This window comes from Megachile rotundata, chromosome 10 (genome assembly GCF_050947335.1).
Source record: "Megachile rotundata isolate GNS110a chromosome 10, iyMegRotu1, whole genome shotgun sequence".
Classification (NCBI taxonomy): Eukaryota; Metazoa; Arthropoda; class Insecta; order Hymenoptera; family Megachilidae; genus Megachile; species Megachile rotundata.
The window spans coordinates 7,512,019-7,529,310 of record NC_134992.1 but is presented as its reverse complement, the minus strand read 5'-3'; the positions used below and the strand labels follow the sequence as shown (position 1 = coordinate 7,529,310).

The 17,292-nt window shown below is 35.3% G+C and overlaps 1 protein-coding gene across 1 annotated transcript in view; it reads right to left on the bottom strand.

Moving 5' to 3' along the window:
- LOC105662995 (follistatin-A) overlaps positions 1-17,292 on the bottom strand; it is an 89,374-nt gene that overhangs the window by 7,986 nt on the left and 64,096 nt on the right. Inside the window, exon 6 of the mRNA XM_012289590.2 lies at positions 4,236-4,532. Coding sequence (XP_012144980.1) covers positions 4,236-4,532 — 297 coding nt within the window. The remainder of the gene's footprint in view (positions 1-4,235; positions 4,533-17,292) is intronic.

Here is a 17,292-nt window from a genome sequence, read left to right as displayed (position 1 = left end):
ATGATAACATCGGGTTAGGTTAAAATTAAAATTACAGGGCAAAGTTAAAGATAGATTCGAGTTAGGTAAAAATTTTCAGGGGGTGAAATTTCGTTAAAATTAGGTTAAGGTTAGGACAAGCTAGGCTACCTAGTTATAGTTAGATTGCAGTTAGGTTAACGTTACAATCGAAATAAGGTTAAGTGAAGATTAGATCAAAGTTAAATCAAGGTTAGGTCAGGTGAGGCTAGATCAAGTCAAGTTAGGTAAGACTAAAGGAAATTAAATAAGGTTAGGTCAGATGAGGAACAATTGAGTCAGGTTAGGTCAAATTTAAGGAAATTAGATAAGGTTAGGTCAGATGAGGCAAAACTGAGTCAGGTTAGGCCAAATTTAGGGAAAAAAGATAAGGTTAGGTCAGATGAGGCAAAATTGAGTCAGGTTAGTCAAATTTTGGGAAATTAGATAAGGTTAGGTCTAGTGAGACAAAATTGAGTCAAGTTAGGTAAGATTTATGGAATGTACATAAGGTTAGGTCAAGTGAGACAAAATTAGATTAAGTTAGATTGAATTAGGTAAAATTATGTCAGGTTAGATCGAATTGGATGTGGTTGGGATCTATTAAGTCTAATTTGAACAAGTTAGATCATTTTAATTCAGGTTTGATCATATGATGTTAGGTTTGAATAGATGAAGTTTTTTCGGGTTAGATCAAGTTATGTCAAGTTCTCTCAGATTAGATTCAATTATATCTTATAATATAAAATTGTGTCAAATTATATACAAATATGAATTTTGTTGTGTTGTCCTGTTCAGTATCAGATTAAAGTCCAATTAACGTCATGGATTTGTTCGTATTAGAAACAAGACAATGAGGGGTTAAGCTACGAATACAATCTCGATGCAGATATAATTTAGTTTCGTATTTGAACTGCAATGTGCGTTAAAAGTGCGTCACGATATTAAAGTCACAGGGTTCTTTAACCTTGTGTAGGAAAATCGTGACAGTTGCAGAGGTGATGCCATAAGCAACTCAGATATCCCACATCACCCCACAAGTGATCAGCATAATCTAACCCACATGTGATCAGGAACGGGTGCGTGAGGAGATTGATTGCGGTGAATACAAGGACTACAACACGAATTGGTTAAAACAAAAAAATTCTCACCTAGATTCTCACGTATTTGAATTGAACTATTGGCCCAAGATTACACACCCAATTAAGCCGAAAAGAATGACAGCAAACGTCTCAAGAGTGCGAATTGCATGATACAGTATCGTCATTATTATTCTTACTTATGTGTCACGCTGCAAATGTTCACCGTGGGATAGGTGTAGGCTTCTTTCGCATCGACCTGCTCACGCGCCAATTCCTGGGTTGTACGCAGTTTAAATTAGTTACGTAGCCGTGTGCGCGTGATAAATCGGAAACGGAGGTCCATGAATTATTCCGTGGTCGGAAGGACAGAAAAGTCTCGAAGAACAAGGCGATAAAGGAGGAGTCCTGGTGCAAGTAGAACTCTAGAATTTCACGGCTAGTTCTCGTCGCAGTTTTCGCGATTGACTTGTTTAACGGGCAAGGCGAGCGAGCGCGTAGGCGCGTATATATCCTCGGAGGCGACTCGAACAAGGCGAATTCCATGCTGGATTACGACGATCTCTCCGGTTCGCAGACGGCTCGTGAATGGCCCACGCCTCCGAGAGAAATAGATAAATGACCAGACGCGTATTCCACTTTATCACAACGCGGTCCACCAGACGAGGAAACCCCTTCGCTGGACGCGAAATCAAATCGAAATTGTCGACTAGCCTTCTGTTAATTCTCCGGGAAAAAACGACCTAAACTGACGCTCTTACGAACGAGATTTCTTTGCAATTTCGATCGTTGAACATTTAATGGATTCACATCCCTTTTTCTCTTTGTAGGTTTATCAATTTGTGACACCTTTATGGTTTCGTGTGGAATAAGGTGATCTATAAAATGTGCTTTAGATGAGTTATACATTTTATTTTGTTTTAAGCTATATTTTTGAAATTCTGTGGAGACATTAAAAGAAGTATTAGAATGTAAATCTGTTAATCTGTCATCTAACCTTGTTCCATTCTATCTGTCCCACTTTGAAATTTAAACTAGAATTTTTGTAGTCATGGTTGAGGATACATAGTCGTGAGAACACTAGTGGTTAAAATGAACATATTTGATCTACCACAAGAAATAAGACAATAATTGGAAAATTCTTAGCTATATTCAGAATAAATTTATATACATGTAGTATAATATTGTTAATTTTAAAATGCATATATAATAGAAGTGAAATACGAAATTGTATTTATGGAAGACGAGAGATGTTTTTGGTAATTTTACTAATAATGAAACATGTAATTTATTTATTGGAAATGCAAGAATTTCAAGGAATATGTAGAATAAAATGTAAGGGAGGTTTAACAAGGGTTATGTGGCAAATTGAGGTATGTTACCTTTCGTATCATACGTTGATATGATCACTGAATATCAGTACGTTCAAGACCGCACGAAACATCGAGCGTCACTACTTATTAAGGTGCGTTTCAAACAAGCGAACGAATGCTCGTTTTTATCGAATTTCTGTCAAATTTAACGTTCTTCTCTTTGTTTACGTCTGAGTTTGGTAAATTTCAAAATTTTCAATCGTCAATTTTAACTTGCAAATTTTTAAATTTCGAATTTTTTAGGTTTCTGATTATTAAGTTTTGGAAGCCTTAATTTTTTAATTTACATATTTGAGAATTTTTGAATTTCTGAATTTCTGAATTTCTGAATTTTTGAATTTCTGAATTTCTGAATTTCTGAATTTCTGAATTTCTGAATTTCTGAATTTCTGAATTTCTGAATTTCTGAATTTCTGAATTTCTGAATTTCTGAATATCTAAATTTTTAAATTCCAAATTCCCTAATTTCCTAATTTCCTAATTTCCTAATTTCCTAATTTCCTATTTTTCTAATTTCCTAATTTCCTAATTTCCTAATTTCCTAATTTCCTAATTTCTTAATTTTCTAATTTCCTAAGTTCCTAAGTTCCTAATTTCCTAATTTCCTAATTTCCTAATTTTCTAAGTTCCTAATTTCCTAATTTCCTAATTTTCTAAGTTCCTAAATTCTCAAATTTATAACCTTTCAAATCTCTAATGCAATTAGATTCCCATGTAATCAGATTTTGTATGTCTCTAGTTCCCCATATCTCTGAATCCGCATATCCTTAAATATTAATATCCTCAGATCATCCCATATCTAAATACTAATATCCCTAGATATCCTTAGATCAATAGATGGTCTATTCATATATCATCTATTTGTAACTCCCCAAGATTTTCATACTCATAAATGACAATATTCCTATTTCTTGAAATCCTATATTTTTCATCTCCCTAGATTACCAAACTCTCAAAACCAAAAATTCTCCAGATTCCTGAATAAGTCTCCAGATTTCTGTACCTAAATTCTTAACCAATCTCAAAATCTTCAAGTTCTCAAAGGTTCTTATAATTCAATGACTAGAAGCCTTTTCCTAGAGGCTTCAGTTTTGCCACTGATACCCTAATGTATCTGGACTTTCCTATGATACTTTCCCTAGGGAAGCCAAATTTGCTCTTGATACTTTCCTCAAAGATATCAGATTTTCTGGTGATACTTTCCTTACAATACTTTCTCTAGAGAATTAAGATTTGCCTATGATATTGCCAAATGATATTTTCCCTAAATCTCCACATTCACTGATTTACTGGTGATACTTTTCTTACAATACTTTCCCTAGAGAATTCAGATTTGATATGATATCGCAAATTGCCAAACGATATTTTCCCTAAATCTCCACATTCACTGATTTACTGGTGATACTTTCCTTACAATACTTTCCCTAGAGAATTCAGATTTGATATGATATCGCAAATTGCCAAACGATATTTTCCCTAAATCTCCACATTCACTGATTTACTGGTGATACTTTCCTTACAATACTTTCCCTAGAGAATTCAGATTTGATATGATATCGCAAATTGCCAAACGATATTTTCCCTAAATCTCCACATTCACTGATTTACTGGTGATACTTTCCTTACAATACTTTCCTTAGAGAATTCAGATTTGCCTACGATATCGCAAATTGCCAAATGATATTTTCCCTAAGTTTCCACATTTACCGATGAAGCTTCCCCCACAATGCCCTCCCCAGGGAGGCAGATTTAGCGATGCACGTAATCGCGTGACACAGGGACTTACCGATATAGAAAGGAGAGGTGTCGTAGGCGTTGCAGGGGCCGGCGTGTCGCGTCTCGAGGACGAAGCCGGTAACGCAGGCGTCCTTGACGATGTGACACCAGCTGGGATAGGTGATATTGTTCGTGGCGCACAACATGGTCGCCGATGGATCTCGATCACGGTGCGTCCGGTTCCGGACCCGCTCCCGCTTCCGGGGACAACGATAGGTGCAGGTTACGCAACGTGGTCGGCCTGACTTCATCTCCGACAGACACGTCTGTCCCTCTCGACACCGAATCGTCGTGCAGTCCGCGTTCTCTATAAATAAAAACAGCCACATGCGGTTACAGACTGCTCGTTTCCTTTTTTTCTTTAGCGAACGGAATTTTTTTATCGTTCGATCGATTTTCTACGTGAAGAGACCAACCATTTTTTTGAGGAATTTTGAATTGTGTTTGCACGGTTTTTAACACGTCATCGTAGTTATATGTGACGCTACCAATTAAATTAATTAGCAGGTGCTAGTTAAATTATTTATAGAGAAGTGTTGAGGTCTCTTAATGTTGACAATGATATATGCTAACAGATTATGAGATGAAATTGAGAGAGTAAGTACTCTTGTTCTTAACACGTTGAAATGGTCATGTGTGACTGTTACTGCAAATTCAGGTGAATTGATTATTTATGGGATATGCAAACGAAAGATCTTTTGGGTTCTTCAGACGATGATATGCTAAGAGATTAAAGAAGTACTTGATAATCTGTTATAGTGTTTGACCACTAACGTCAGTTTCCACTGTGAAGGTGTGATACTATTTGGGGAGATATTTAATGTTTAAGTCATTCATTTCTAGGTAATAATAATTATATATTTTTTAATGATATTGTAATTATTGCAACGACAGTTCAATAGATTTTTGAATTGACTATGTGAGTTTGATTACTTTATTTCCTATTTTTATGTTCTTTTCTTTATTTTTTACTATAATTATATTTTTTAATTTCATCTTCTTCATCTTTTAATATTACTCTTTGCTATATTCATTTTTTATGACCAAACGATTGCAATGTCTTCTTAAAATCTCTTTGTTGTAAAATATTATTGACAAGTTTACAGATGTCGCAAGTAGTACAAATTTTTAACTTCTTAAAATAATTTAATATCTTCAATTTTTATTTCATACTTCAGTTTTGCAATTTTAAATTATGACGATATGAATTAACACAATTTTTAAAATTACATCATTTGTTAATAGATACTAGTCTATAAGAAATATATACTTTATAAGAAATAAAAATTTTCTTTACAAAAAAACACTAGTATGAAGCAAAAGTCAAATTTTATACAAACAAATTGATATATACAAATTTTATACAAATTGATTTGTATGCCCAGGGCATCAGAAACTCTAAGCACTGCGCTGTTTAGCGAGCAATATACGATTCGATACGTCGATGGCACTTCAGTTTTTGTACTCAGAACGGGATTTTGAGTTTAAGAGGATGTATAACTGTTTTTTTCTTTTTTCTTTACTTTCTTATTGTATCGGACTATGACATCATTTGATGCTTCTAAAATTCCTTCCGGGAGACAGTGAGAGGATAAAATTCTGTGCTTTTTTGCTTGATTATTGAGGGGACTCTTAATTTGCTATTCGAACTTAAGATTTAATAGTTATTTGTGGAATGACGTAATGAATGACATAATGGAAGTGTTTACAAAATGTTATTAAAGTTCATGGGAAAGATTTTGTTATACAGATTTATTTACTTTTGATGAAAGTTCAAGTGTAATTTAATCAGACACGATATATAACTTTGTTAGTTATATGTAGTTTTCAAGTTTTCACATTTTAGAGTTTGCAAATACTCAAATTCACGAATTCCAAATTTCCCAAAATATAAATTTTTCAAATTCCAAATCTCCCAAATCTCAAATCTCTCAAATCTCCCAAATCTCCCAAATCCCAAATCTCCCAAATCCCAAATCTCCCAAGTCCCAAATCTCCCAAATTCCAAATCTCCCAAATCCCAAATCTCCCAAATCTCAAATCTTCCAAATCCCAAATCTCCCAAATCCCAAATCTCCCAAATCCCAAATCTCCCAAATCCCAAATCTCCCAAATCCCAAATCTCCCAAATCCCAAATCTCCCAAATCCCAAATCTCCCAAATCCCAAATCTCCCAAATCCCAAATCTCCCAAATCCCAAATCTCCCAAATCCTAAATCTCCCAAATCCCAAATCTCCCAAATCCCAAATCTCCCAAATCCCAAATCTCCCAAATCCCAAATCTCCCAAATCCCAAATCTCCCAAATCCCAAATCTCCCAAATCCCAAATCTCCCAAATCCCAAATCTCCCAAATCCCAAATCTCCCAAATCCCAAATCTTCCAAATCCCAAATCTCCCAAATCCCAAATCTCCCAAATCCCAAATCTCCCAAATCCCAAATCTCCCGAATCCCAAATCTCCCGAATCCCAAATCTCCCGAATCCCAAATCTCCCAAATCCCAAATCTCCCAAATCTCCGAACTTCTAACCATATAAACCCTAAAATCACAAAACTTAAATTTCCAAATTCCTAACCTCTCAAACCATTCAAACTATCAGTTCACTAAATTCCCCAAAATCAAAATCCCCGAACACGCATCCTAACTTAAAACCCAGCCATTGCACCTGAGCCACCATGTCAGAACGTTGATCGCGGAAGATGGAGCGTCAGACAGATTCACGGACGTTCGCACACACGAAGATTAATTTTCGCGAACGTGTACCGACACAGGGACAGGGAACGTGCACGTTACATAATAACGAGTGGCACTGAAAGGAACTGGCTAGTAGTAGAAGGCTACTGTGACGAGGCAGAAACGAGAGACAGGTTCAATCGTCGAATTAGACGCGCTCTATCTTCGTCCGCTCTCGGCCGTTTCGTGCGGTGACTCGTTCGCAGACACGATTACTGCAATCATATATGTCGTTACACCTACTTCGGTCAATGGCCCACTTCTCACGGGGGGGGATCTCGTAATGTATTGCTCATTTTTTTATTCTGTCAGTCGTGAACGCACACGCGACCCGATGAAACGTTACGCAATTCGTGCATTGCCCGTCGCGTTTAAGATAAATCACGTGGTACATCTGCACGGATTTATTCTTCTTCCTTTTGATGATTTATTTTTCTCTCTACTTAGATATTCGTATAAATAGAATGTTGGGAAGTTTCAGGAATTTTCTATTTTCAATTATTGAGATGAGTAATTGAGGAGTGCAGATAAAGTTTATGGACGCCATTTTTAATTATAGAATGTCATAGGACAAGTTTATTCTTCTCTTTTTATTTTTACTTGGATGTTTGTTTAAATAGAATGAGGAGCTGAGAACATGTTTAGAATATTTTCTGAATTATTGAATTTAGTTATTGAAGAGTGCAGACAAAGGTTATTGACGCCATTTTTATTTATAGAATGTCATAGGACAAGTTTATTCTTCTCGTTTTATTTTTACTTGGATGTTTGTTCAAATGGAATGAGAAACTGAGAACATATTTGGGGAACTTTTGGAATTATTGAATTTAGTTATTGAAGAGTGCAGACAAAGGTTAATGGACGCCATTTTCAATTATAGAATGTCATAGAACAAATTTATTTTTGTCTTTTTATTTTTACTTGGATATTTGTTTAAATAGAATGAGGAGCTGAGAACATATTTAGAATATTTTCTGTATTATTGAATTTAGTTATTGAAGAGTGCAGACAAAGGCTATGGACGCCATTTTGAATGTAACCGACAGTCAAAATTCTGTAAAATAAAACGTAAAACCAGAAACCAACCATTTTGAAGTACAAATAAAATTCTGAAAATTAATTTATATTCAACAATGAAAATAAATTGTACGCTACAAAATTGAACATATTACAAAATATAATAAAGAAGATTTACCCGTTCGAAAAAGCAGGAATGAAATAATACGAGAAATTCTTGTTCCATTACTGTCCGGACAGTGAGTCGACGGTGAAATATCAAAAGCATTGTAACGATGTATCCTTGCGTCGCTAACAATAAACGTCATAAAAGACACATTTGTTTGTCTGCCGGACGTCTGATGTACAAAATGGCGGACGTACATTCCTCTGTCTGGTCTAGGGTTCCTAGTGCACGCGTAAGTCACGATCATAGCAATCATCGTATCACCGTCATATGTAGTTGTAGTCTGTGTGTTGTGGACCACGTGGCTGTACTAGATTAATATTAAGTGATTCACGCTCCGTAATGTGATCCTTGTTGTTAGACACGAATGCTTAGGCTACACTGCGTACTTTTATATGGAACTTCGCATCAGATCCCGTATCCCGTTGCGTTGTTACACCGTGTAGCATTATGTATTGTTACACGCTCAGAGACATCTGCTTAGCGGGAGCAATTGAATTTATTAAGACACATTACGCAAATTGTAGCACGGAGAACATTATACTAATGAGAATACTGCGCTACATCTTTATTAGAAAAATATATGGGAACGAGACACGAGAGCTTATAGAGATATTGACTCGGTGATTCTTATAGCTTTCTGTCTTTGTTTTAACGAACGTTATTACATAACATTTTAATTTCTAGATTTTTCATTTTTTTCATTTACAAATGAATAATTTGTCAATTTATCTAATCTACAAATTTTCAAGTCTTTAAGCTGACAAATTTTTAAATCATCAAATTTCTTTTCAATTTTTCTTTGTTAAATCTCTAAACTTTGAAAAGTTGAATTGATTAAATTTTGAGACGTAGAAAAAGGAGACAAGCAATTTAATTATAGGATAAAACCAACTAGAGAAACTCCAGTATTAAAATAACTTAACTTCTCTTTATTTAATTTTTTTAAATTTAGAGCACGAATGTATCTACATGAAAATAAAAATTTTACGCTCCCCATATGAGGTTACCAGCCTCAAATGTATTAAATGTATAATTTCTGGTCGAATGAAACGCAAACTTTATAATATCAATACAAGCATAAAGTTTTAAACCTGTGCATACATCTCGTACCCAATAAAATGCAAATTTTATAAAATAAATGCAGTTACAAGATACAAATTAGATAAAATTAGCGCAGTCATAAAATTTCATAAAATGCAGTTATAAATTTGTATTTTACGACGTAATAAATATATGAGTTATGTTTTTAATATAATTGAAGATCCTATATGGAGACACGAATTTATATCACGCATAGAATAAAACCGGTTGCTCATTATAAAGCATATAAAACTTAGTCGTAAAATTTGTATTTTATGATAAAAGTGGAACAATTTTTTAAATATTATTCTGAAAGTTTCATCCTCTGTGCAGATTTTTTATGTCCAACGAATTCCTGTATTAAAAAAAAATATAAGCTCATTTGATATCTTTGAACATTTTAAACCGCTATAATAATCAATCAATTTAAGGCGCAAGTAATAAACTTCGTACCGAGTGAATTCTTTCAGCGAAATATATTTGTTTTCTCCCATAAATTAAGCGCAATTTATGATGGTGCATTTTACACGCCTACGCATCGCTGGTATGGTTAAAACAGCGGGCTTGCTCGAGGGTTAAAATCACATTCCACCGAACGAAAAGCACTCTCGTGATTTTAATTCTTCTCCATCTAGTTGCTTTCTCTCGGGGAAAAAATATTGCGAACCTTCGTGCACTTATGTCGAAAGCAAATTTAATTCATAATTATACAAGCACGTATACTTTCATGGATTCTGCTTATTAGTTTAACTGAAATTGGCACAAAAATAACTCGATAATTCGTATAAAAAGTACTCGTTAAATTTAACCCTTCAAATTATTAACCCTTAAAGTTAAATCAAATTATTGACCTCCTAGAGTTAAATTATGAACCCTTTGGCTTACAATAAATTTTAATAAATTTTTAATTAAATCTCAAATGTTATGTGATGTACATATAAGCAGTAGTAAAAATTAATACCATAGAAATAACCTCAAAAAATTCATCAAACTCCTCAATTAAAATATTTTAAAATTGCAGTAGTAATTGTATCTGCTCGTAAATAGCGAAATCACAAAATTTGTACCTTCACCCCAATTTCTTTCCCCCAAAAGCATCCGACGACTCAAATAGTACACAACGACGTTGACAAAAAGAGCAAAGTGCACACCTATGCACTGAAATCGATCGTAATTAATGGAACGGCGTTATTGATGATCGAAAGGAAACATGGCGAAGCTCAAAGCGTATCCTTTTCGGAACTCGTTTTACCAGTCGCAACAAAGCAACGGATAGAACCGTTGCCCAGATCCACGGCTAGAGTTCTCTCTTAGGGATCCGACATAATTAATTAGCAACAGCATTAAATGGACACGTCAGCAGGAACCAGTTTTTAGTCGGGTAATTAACGATCCTGGATAAGATCGCTTTCCTTTGTTCGTTTTAACGTTATATTTACTTTCGTCCAGCGGTACTTGGCCAGGAATAATCGTGATTCATGAAATCGATGCGATTCAATTAGCCTTTTGGGTATCGGTTTGGTACTTTTCGTAAGCTTTGGATAGAAACATATGGAAACTTTATACTGATATATATGTACTTGGATAGATGCTGATTTTAAGTGATGTGGTAGGAAGATGAAGATGTTATCTAATGAGGTTCATATGTAATAAGGTTCATATGTAATGATGTTCATATGCAACAAGGTTCATATATAATACGGTTTGTTTGCTACAAGGTTCATATGTAATGATGTTCATATGTAATAAGGTTCATATGTAATGATGTTCATATGTAATAAGGTTCATATGTAATGATGTTCATATGTAATAAGGTTCATATGTAATGATGTTCATATGCAACAAGGTTCAAATGTAATAAGGTTCATATGCAACAAGGTTCATATGTCATAAGCTTCATATGTAATGAGGTTCATATGTAATGAGGTTCATATGTAATAAGGTTCACATGTAATAAGGTTCATATGTAATGATGTTCATATGCAACAAGGTTTATATGTAATAAGCTTCATATGTAATGAGGTTCATATGTAATGATGTTCATATGTAATAAGGTTCATATGTAATGATGTTCATATGCAACAAGGTTCAAATGTAATAAGGTTCATATGCAACAAGGTTCATATGTCATAAGCTTCATATGTAATGAGGTTCATACATAATAAGGTTGATATGTATGAGGTTCATATGTAATGAGGTTCATACATAATAAGGTTGATACGTATTAGGTTCATATGTAATGAGCCTCATATGTTAAAAATAAATAAGGTTAAGGTTGAACATATGAAGGTCAAACATATCATCAGTGCATCAGAACTCACCCCGACGATAAAAATATTTGAGCGATCGTTCAATCCTCCCAAAAATTCCATCGAGCCGAAAAGACGTCGAAAAAACCGGCGACCAGAGTCGGTCACGAACGTCTCTGTCCGGCCGTCAACTTTTCTCTGTCTGTTTTCCTGTTCCGGTGGAATTCTGAAATCTCGACGTCTGGTCCTCAACGAAACGCAAAAACCTCCACGTTCATGTGACGAAGAGGAGGAAAGAAACAAACATAAAAAGAATACGAAGGGAATAAGAAGGGACGGTACACACGAAGGACAGGGAAGTAAATAAGTAAATAAAGCAGCTGGCTTAGCGAGGAGGTGTCGCGATGCAAATAATCGTGTTCCTCGAGGATCCGAGGCGCGAAAGTGCACGTGTCTGCAAATATGCATACGGTAATATGCGCGTACGAGCTTTTCCCAGTCGTTTTTCCTTGCCCCCCTGTGCCCGTTGGTCCGGATTCTTTGATATTCTCGGACCTCTCGTGCCCGGTGCCATCTTCTCGCGTCAGCACGGGCGTTAAGTAATTTGCTTATTTTTTTTTTACTTGCCGCTAATAGCTCCGCCACACATTGACATGGTTCCCTCGCGCATCGATGCTCGACGTCAATGTTTTTTATTCTCTTCCTGCTCGAGAGAGGCTTCATCGGGGAGATTATTCTGTTGATGATTATGGAAATTTGTTTTTGTTATGGAATTAGGGATATTGGGATATAAAGATATAGGGATGGAGGGTTATATGGTTATAGGGATATAAGAATATATGTAGATACATGTACTTGTATAATGATACTGAAATTAAGGTTATTCGGATTTAGAGATATAGGGGGCTAGGGATATAGGGATCTAGGAATAGTGTGATCTAGGGACATTGAGATCTAGGGAGATTTGGATCTAGAGATATTGGAATTTAGGGAGATTTGGATCGAGGGATATCGGGATCCAGGGATATTGAGATCTAAGGAGATTTAGATCTAGAGATATTGAGATCTAGGGATATTGGGATCTAGGAAGATTTAAATCTAGAGATATTGGGATCTAGGGAGATTTGGATTTAGAAATATTGGGATCTAGGGATATGGGGATCTAGGGAGACTTGGATCTAGAGGTATTGGGATCTAGAGATATTGGGATCTAGGGATATTGGGATTTAGGGATATTGAGATCTAGGGATATTGGGATTTAGGGATATTGAGATCTAGGGTTATTCGCATATAGGAATATTGTGATCTAGGGATATTGGGATTTAGGGATATTAGGATCTAGAGACATTTGAAGCTAGGGACATTAGGACCTAGGAACATTTGGATCCAGAATTAGAGGGACATAGGGATATTGAAATCTAGACATCTGAGAATCTACTAATCTAACAACTACAGCACCTAAAAATCTTGAAATCCAGTAACCTAAGAACCTAACTCTCCAGAAGTCCATAAATCTAGGGATTATAATTGCAAGATATAATTTCGAAGTACACACGCACAGAAATGTAGAAATCTAAAAACATATAAATCTAAATGAGAATACAGGACCATAAGGATGTACTTAATCCATATCTGTTTCCGTCTGCATATTATATAAATGTGAACAATAACCTTATCTCCATCCAGCAATTGTGACTGCACAGAATATTATATCCGTCGATTTGTACGCAGTATTTATTTCTTTCGGTTTCCGTAAGAATGTAACGATACATGTACGAAGGAAATGAGCACATCTTATCCTTCTTTATGAAACCATTTAGATCAAATAGAAGATAAAAAAAACTAATAGTACAGATGAACGGTAGGTAAGATAATAGCGACGACGGGATGTAGATAATGACATTACCCATGTCTTACCACGAGTAAAAACGGAAGTCCTTCCAGTAGACATATACTGTTTAGTACACCTGTGCTAACTCCGCGATTTCTAATTTTATGGGAAATAAGGTTTTGTACGCAAGAACTTATGCACTTTCGACTTGTTTTCAGGTATACAATCATCTTGCTATCATTACACACGAACGAGTTCTTTTTTCGTGGAGGTTTCATTTGCAAGAGTGATTTCGAGTGCTTGTTTTTTATGTTTTTCCTGGTGATTTACGGGTAGTTGTGTACTTTTAGAAAATGATGGGAATGGGTTACGTAGTAATTAAATACTGTGCTAGTTTGATGAATAGTATGGGGAATAAGATGATGAACAATATTGTGAATGAATAATACACATATGTGTATATTAGTATAAGGCATATATTATAATATACATATGTATGTGTACATATACATATACATACACATACATATATGTACATGTACATGCACTTACACATACATACATATATGTACACATATGTGTATTACACTAATACATATGTATACACATGTGCACACATACATATATGTGTATTAAACTAATATACATATACATATGTGCACACATACATGTGGACTATATTAATGCACATATTATTATATAGTAACTAAATTGTAATACAAGGTACTAAGTTACGTTTACGTACTAGAAATTGAAAATATACTCACAAGCAATCTTAACATATTCTTCGATGATTTTTAACAATCACTCTAATTTTTCATCTATTTAATGTATCTCATTAAACCTTCCTCTGATCAACTAACTTTATAATTTTGATCAATCCAAAATTACTAAACTATTATTACAAAACTCATCTCGAATCTCCAGTGTCTTAATAATTAGTTACTTTGAAAGGATCAACTTTCGCAAAAGTTGCAACAGAAATAAACTTTCGTTAAGTGACCAAAGTGTTTCGATAAACCACGCAAGGTAGATATTAAGACTCGCACACATTTCCGTAAACGAAATAAGTATAAAATTTTTTCATTTAGCCCGCAATTATTTACTTATAATTAACGAAGACACACACGGTTCGCGTGCAAAACGCGATCCTCCCCAGCTTATAATCGCGTTCCGTTTTTGCCATTTATTTTACGGTCCTCATTTTTTGCCGTGTTTTACGGGAAAAAATTCAAACAAGTTAAACCAGATGAAAATAACTTGTCATATAAATTGAACGAGTAAATAAAAGGAGAAATTATTATATTCAGTTAACACGAATTATTAACTTCGGCAACCGATAATTTGTCCCGACGGTAGAATACATTACACCCGGTGGAAAAACTTAAAGGCTACAACTCAATAACATACGAATGCAAATTCGTCCGGTATTTAAATAACCCCTGGATAAACGCGATCGAAGTAACTTTTTAATCAGCGAACGTATTTTAACGCGCTAAATGGAATTTTCAAGATGGCGCTGCATGAGGATTAGCTGAATACATTAACGCGACAGCTTAATTTTCTTGGCTCTCTTTAGTTTCACTTCGAAATCAATCCAGATCTCGTTGCGAGGTAAATGAATTACTAGCTGAACGTGGGATAATTTCACTTATCTTGCAGAGTAACATTGTCCATTTGATAATTTCAATATCGTTTCTTAATTATTTCTGAAGGTTTGATGTGGCTGGGAATCAAAGGCTACAATTGGTAAGTTGGAAATTTTAGTTCGAGTGATATTGAGAATTGATTTACTAGTTTGGGAATTTGAAAATTTAGGTATTTGCAAATTTTGGGAATTTTAGAATTGGAGATTTGCTAGCTTAGAAACTTGAGAAGTTAGATATTTGCAAATTTTGGGAATTTGAGAATTTAGAGAATTACTAATTTGGGAATTTGAGAATTTAGGTAATTGCAAATTTTGGGAATTTGAGAATTCAGAGAATCACTAATTTGGGAATTTGAGAATTTAGGTATTTGCAAATTTTGGGAATTTGAGAATTTGAGAATTGGAGATTTGCTAGTTTGGGAATTTGAGAATTGGAAATTTGCTAGTTTGGGAATTTGAGAATTTAGGTATTTGCAAATTTTGGGAATTTGAGAATTGGAGATTTGCTAGTTTGGGAATTTGAGAATTTAGGTAATTGCAAATTTTGGGAATTTGAGAATTCAGAGAATCACTAATTTGGGAATTTGAGAATTCAGGTATTTACAAATTTTGGGAATTTGAGAATTGGAGATTTGCTAATTTGGGAATTTGAGAATTTAGGTATTTGCAAATTTTAGGAATTTGAGAATTTAGGTCATTGCAAATTTTGAGAATTTGAAAATTTACAGTTAATAATTTTTTGAATTTGAGAAATTAAAAAATTCGAAAAAATTGAATATCAAAATTAATCAATCTGCAAAATTAAATACTATGCCACGAAAATTAAATACTATAAAAATTGCAAAATTATATTTGAGAACGCAGAGATCCTCAAACATGCAAACATAAAAACTTCCAAGATTAAAAATTCTTAAAATTCCCAACCTAAATCTCCACAAACCTAAAAAGAAATAAATTCAAAGCCTTAAAAATTAAACACAAAAAAAGAAGAATCTAAGTAAAAGAAAAAAAATTAAAATGTAAATAACGTATCCTAACCTAAAGAGAGCCAAGGTATGCAACAAGAGATTAATCGCGAACGAATCTCAGTCCGTAGAAAGTCGCATCATCGATATCACAACGAAATTTATGATGGTAGCCGAGTTTTCCGTTGGTCGCGATAAGGACGACGAAAATAAGGAAGGGAAAACGAGGAGTTGGCTGTTGATTCCCGGTCGGGCCACGATGCGTGTACAGTTATTCGATCAGAATATTGAAGAACCAGGAAGGTTCTCGGGCAGCCGGTTGGTCCCGCGTTTACGTCGTCGCTCGTTGCTGAAGACGGCCGATTTCATGGCGGAGACGGGGACGAATGCAGCTCGCATCGGCCCGTTACCACGGCAATATATGTAGAACAGCCAGTCAGAGACGTTGCACGCTTTGCATACGGCCAAAGGTTCTTTTCGCCGGTTGTTTACAGTATCGAGCAACACGAGGACGAACGACCGCTGCAAGGAAGGTCGAAGTGAAAGAACGCGGCGTGGGGCGAACAGGCGTGGCCTCACTGAACCACCATACAAACACCGTATTGCCTTTCTAACATTTTTGCATCGCGAACCGACCAAGTTTCTACGCCTTAAAGTGGCAAGATATCCACCTTTTTAGGTGACAACGCGCGAACACCGGTGTCGTCGATGGGCAAAATTTCTGCCTTTTTAGGTGACAGTCTACTACCTTGTTGACAACCGAGATATTTAACTTTAGGCTTCGCTGCGTTTCTCAGCCTCCGGCTGATAACGTTTCGACCGTTTTAGATAGCAAGCTTGATATCGCATAATGGTTATGCTTCGTGTTGCAAGTTTTGTCTTTTTCGTAGGGTTCGTTTCAGGGTAACTGGTAACTTTAGATACAAAATGGTTATGATAGAAAAGTTTTGGAGGATCCGGAGGCTTGTGACGATAGCTTTTTAGATTTTTAATAAATTCTGAAAATTTTTGTGACGATTTCTGTAATGAAATTTATGCATAAGAAATTTTTATGTAATTAAATGATAAGGCTTGGGACTTTTAGCAGTTTATGTTTAATTGATATTTGTGACTGATTAGGTTTATATTCCTCTGATATCCACATGTGAAATGAACGACCATTCTCCATTTATCGAACTTGCCATATTTCAAGAACTTTGAGGGATGTCACCAAAAACTGGCCCTAAAAATCCGCTCTAAACTTTCTTCCCTCTCTGGTCATCTCCCGCCCTCTTTTCCTCTTTCTCGTCTTCTTGTTTCTCCCTGGTCTCCCTCTATATTTCTCTTCCTCCTTTTTCCCTCCCTGCATATGCAGGACCCCTCGGTCGTCGACGT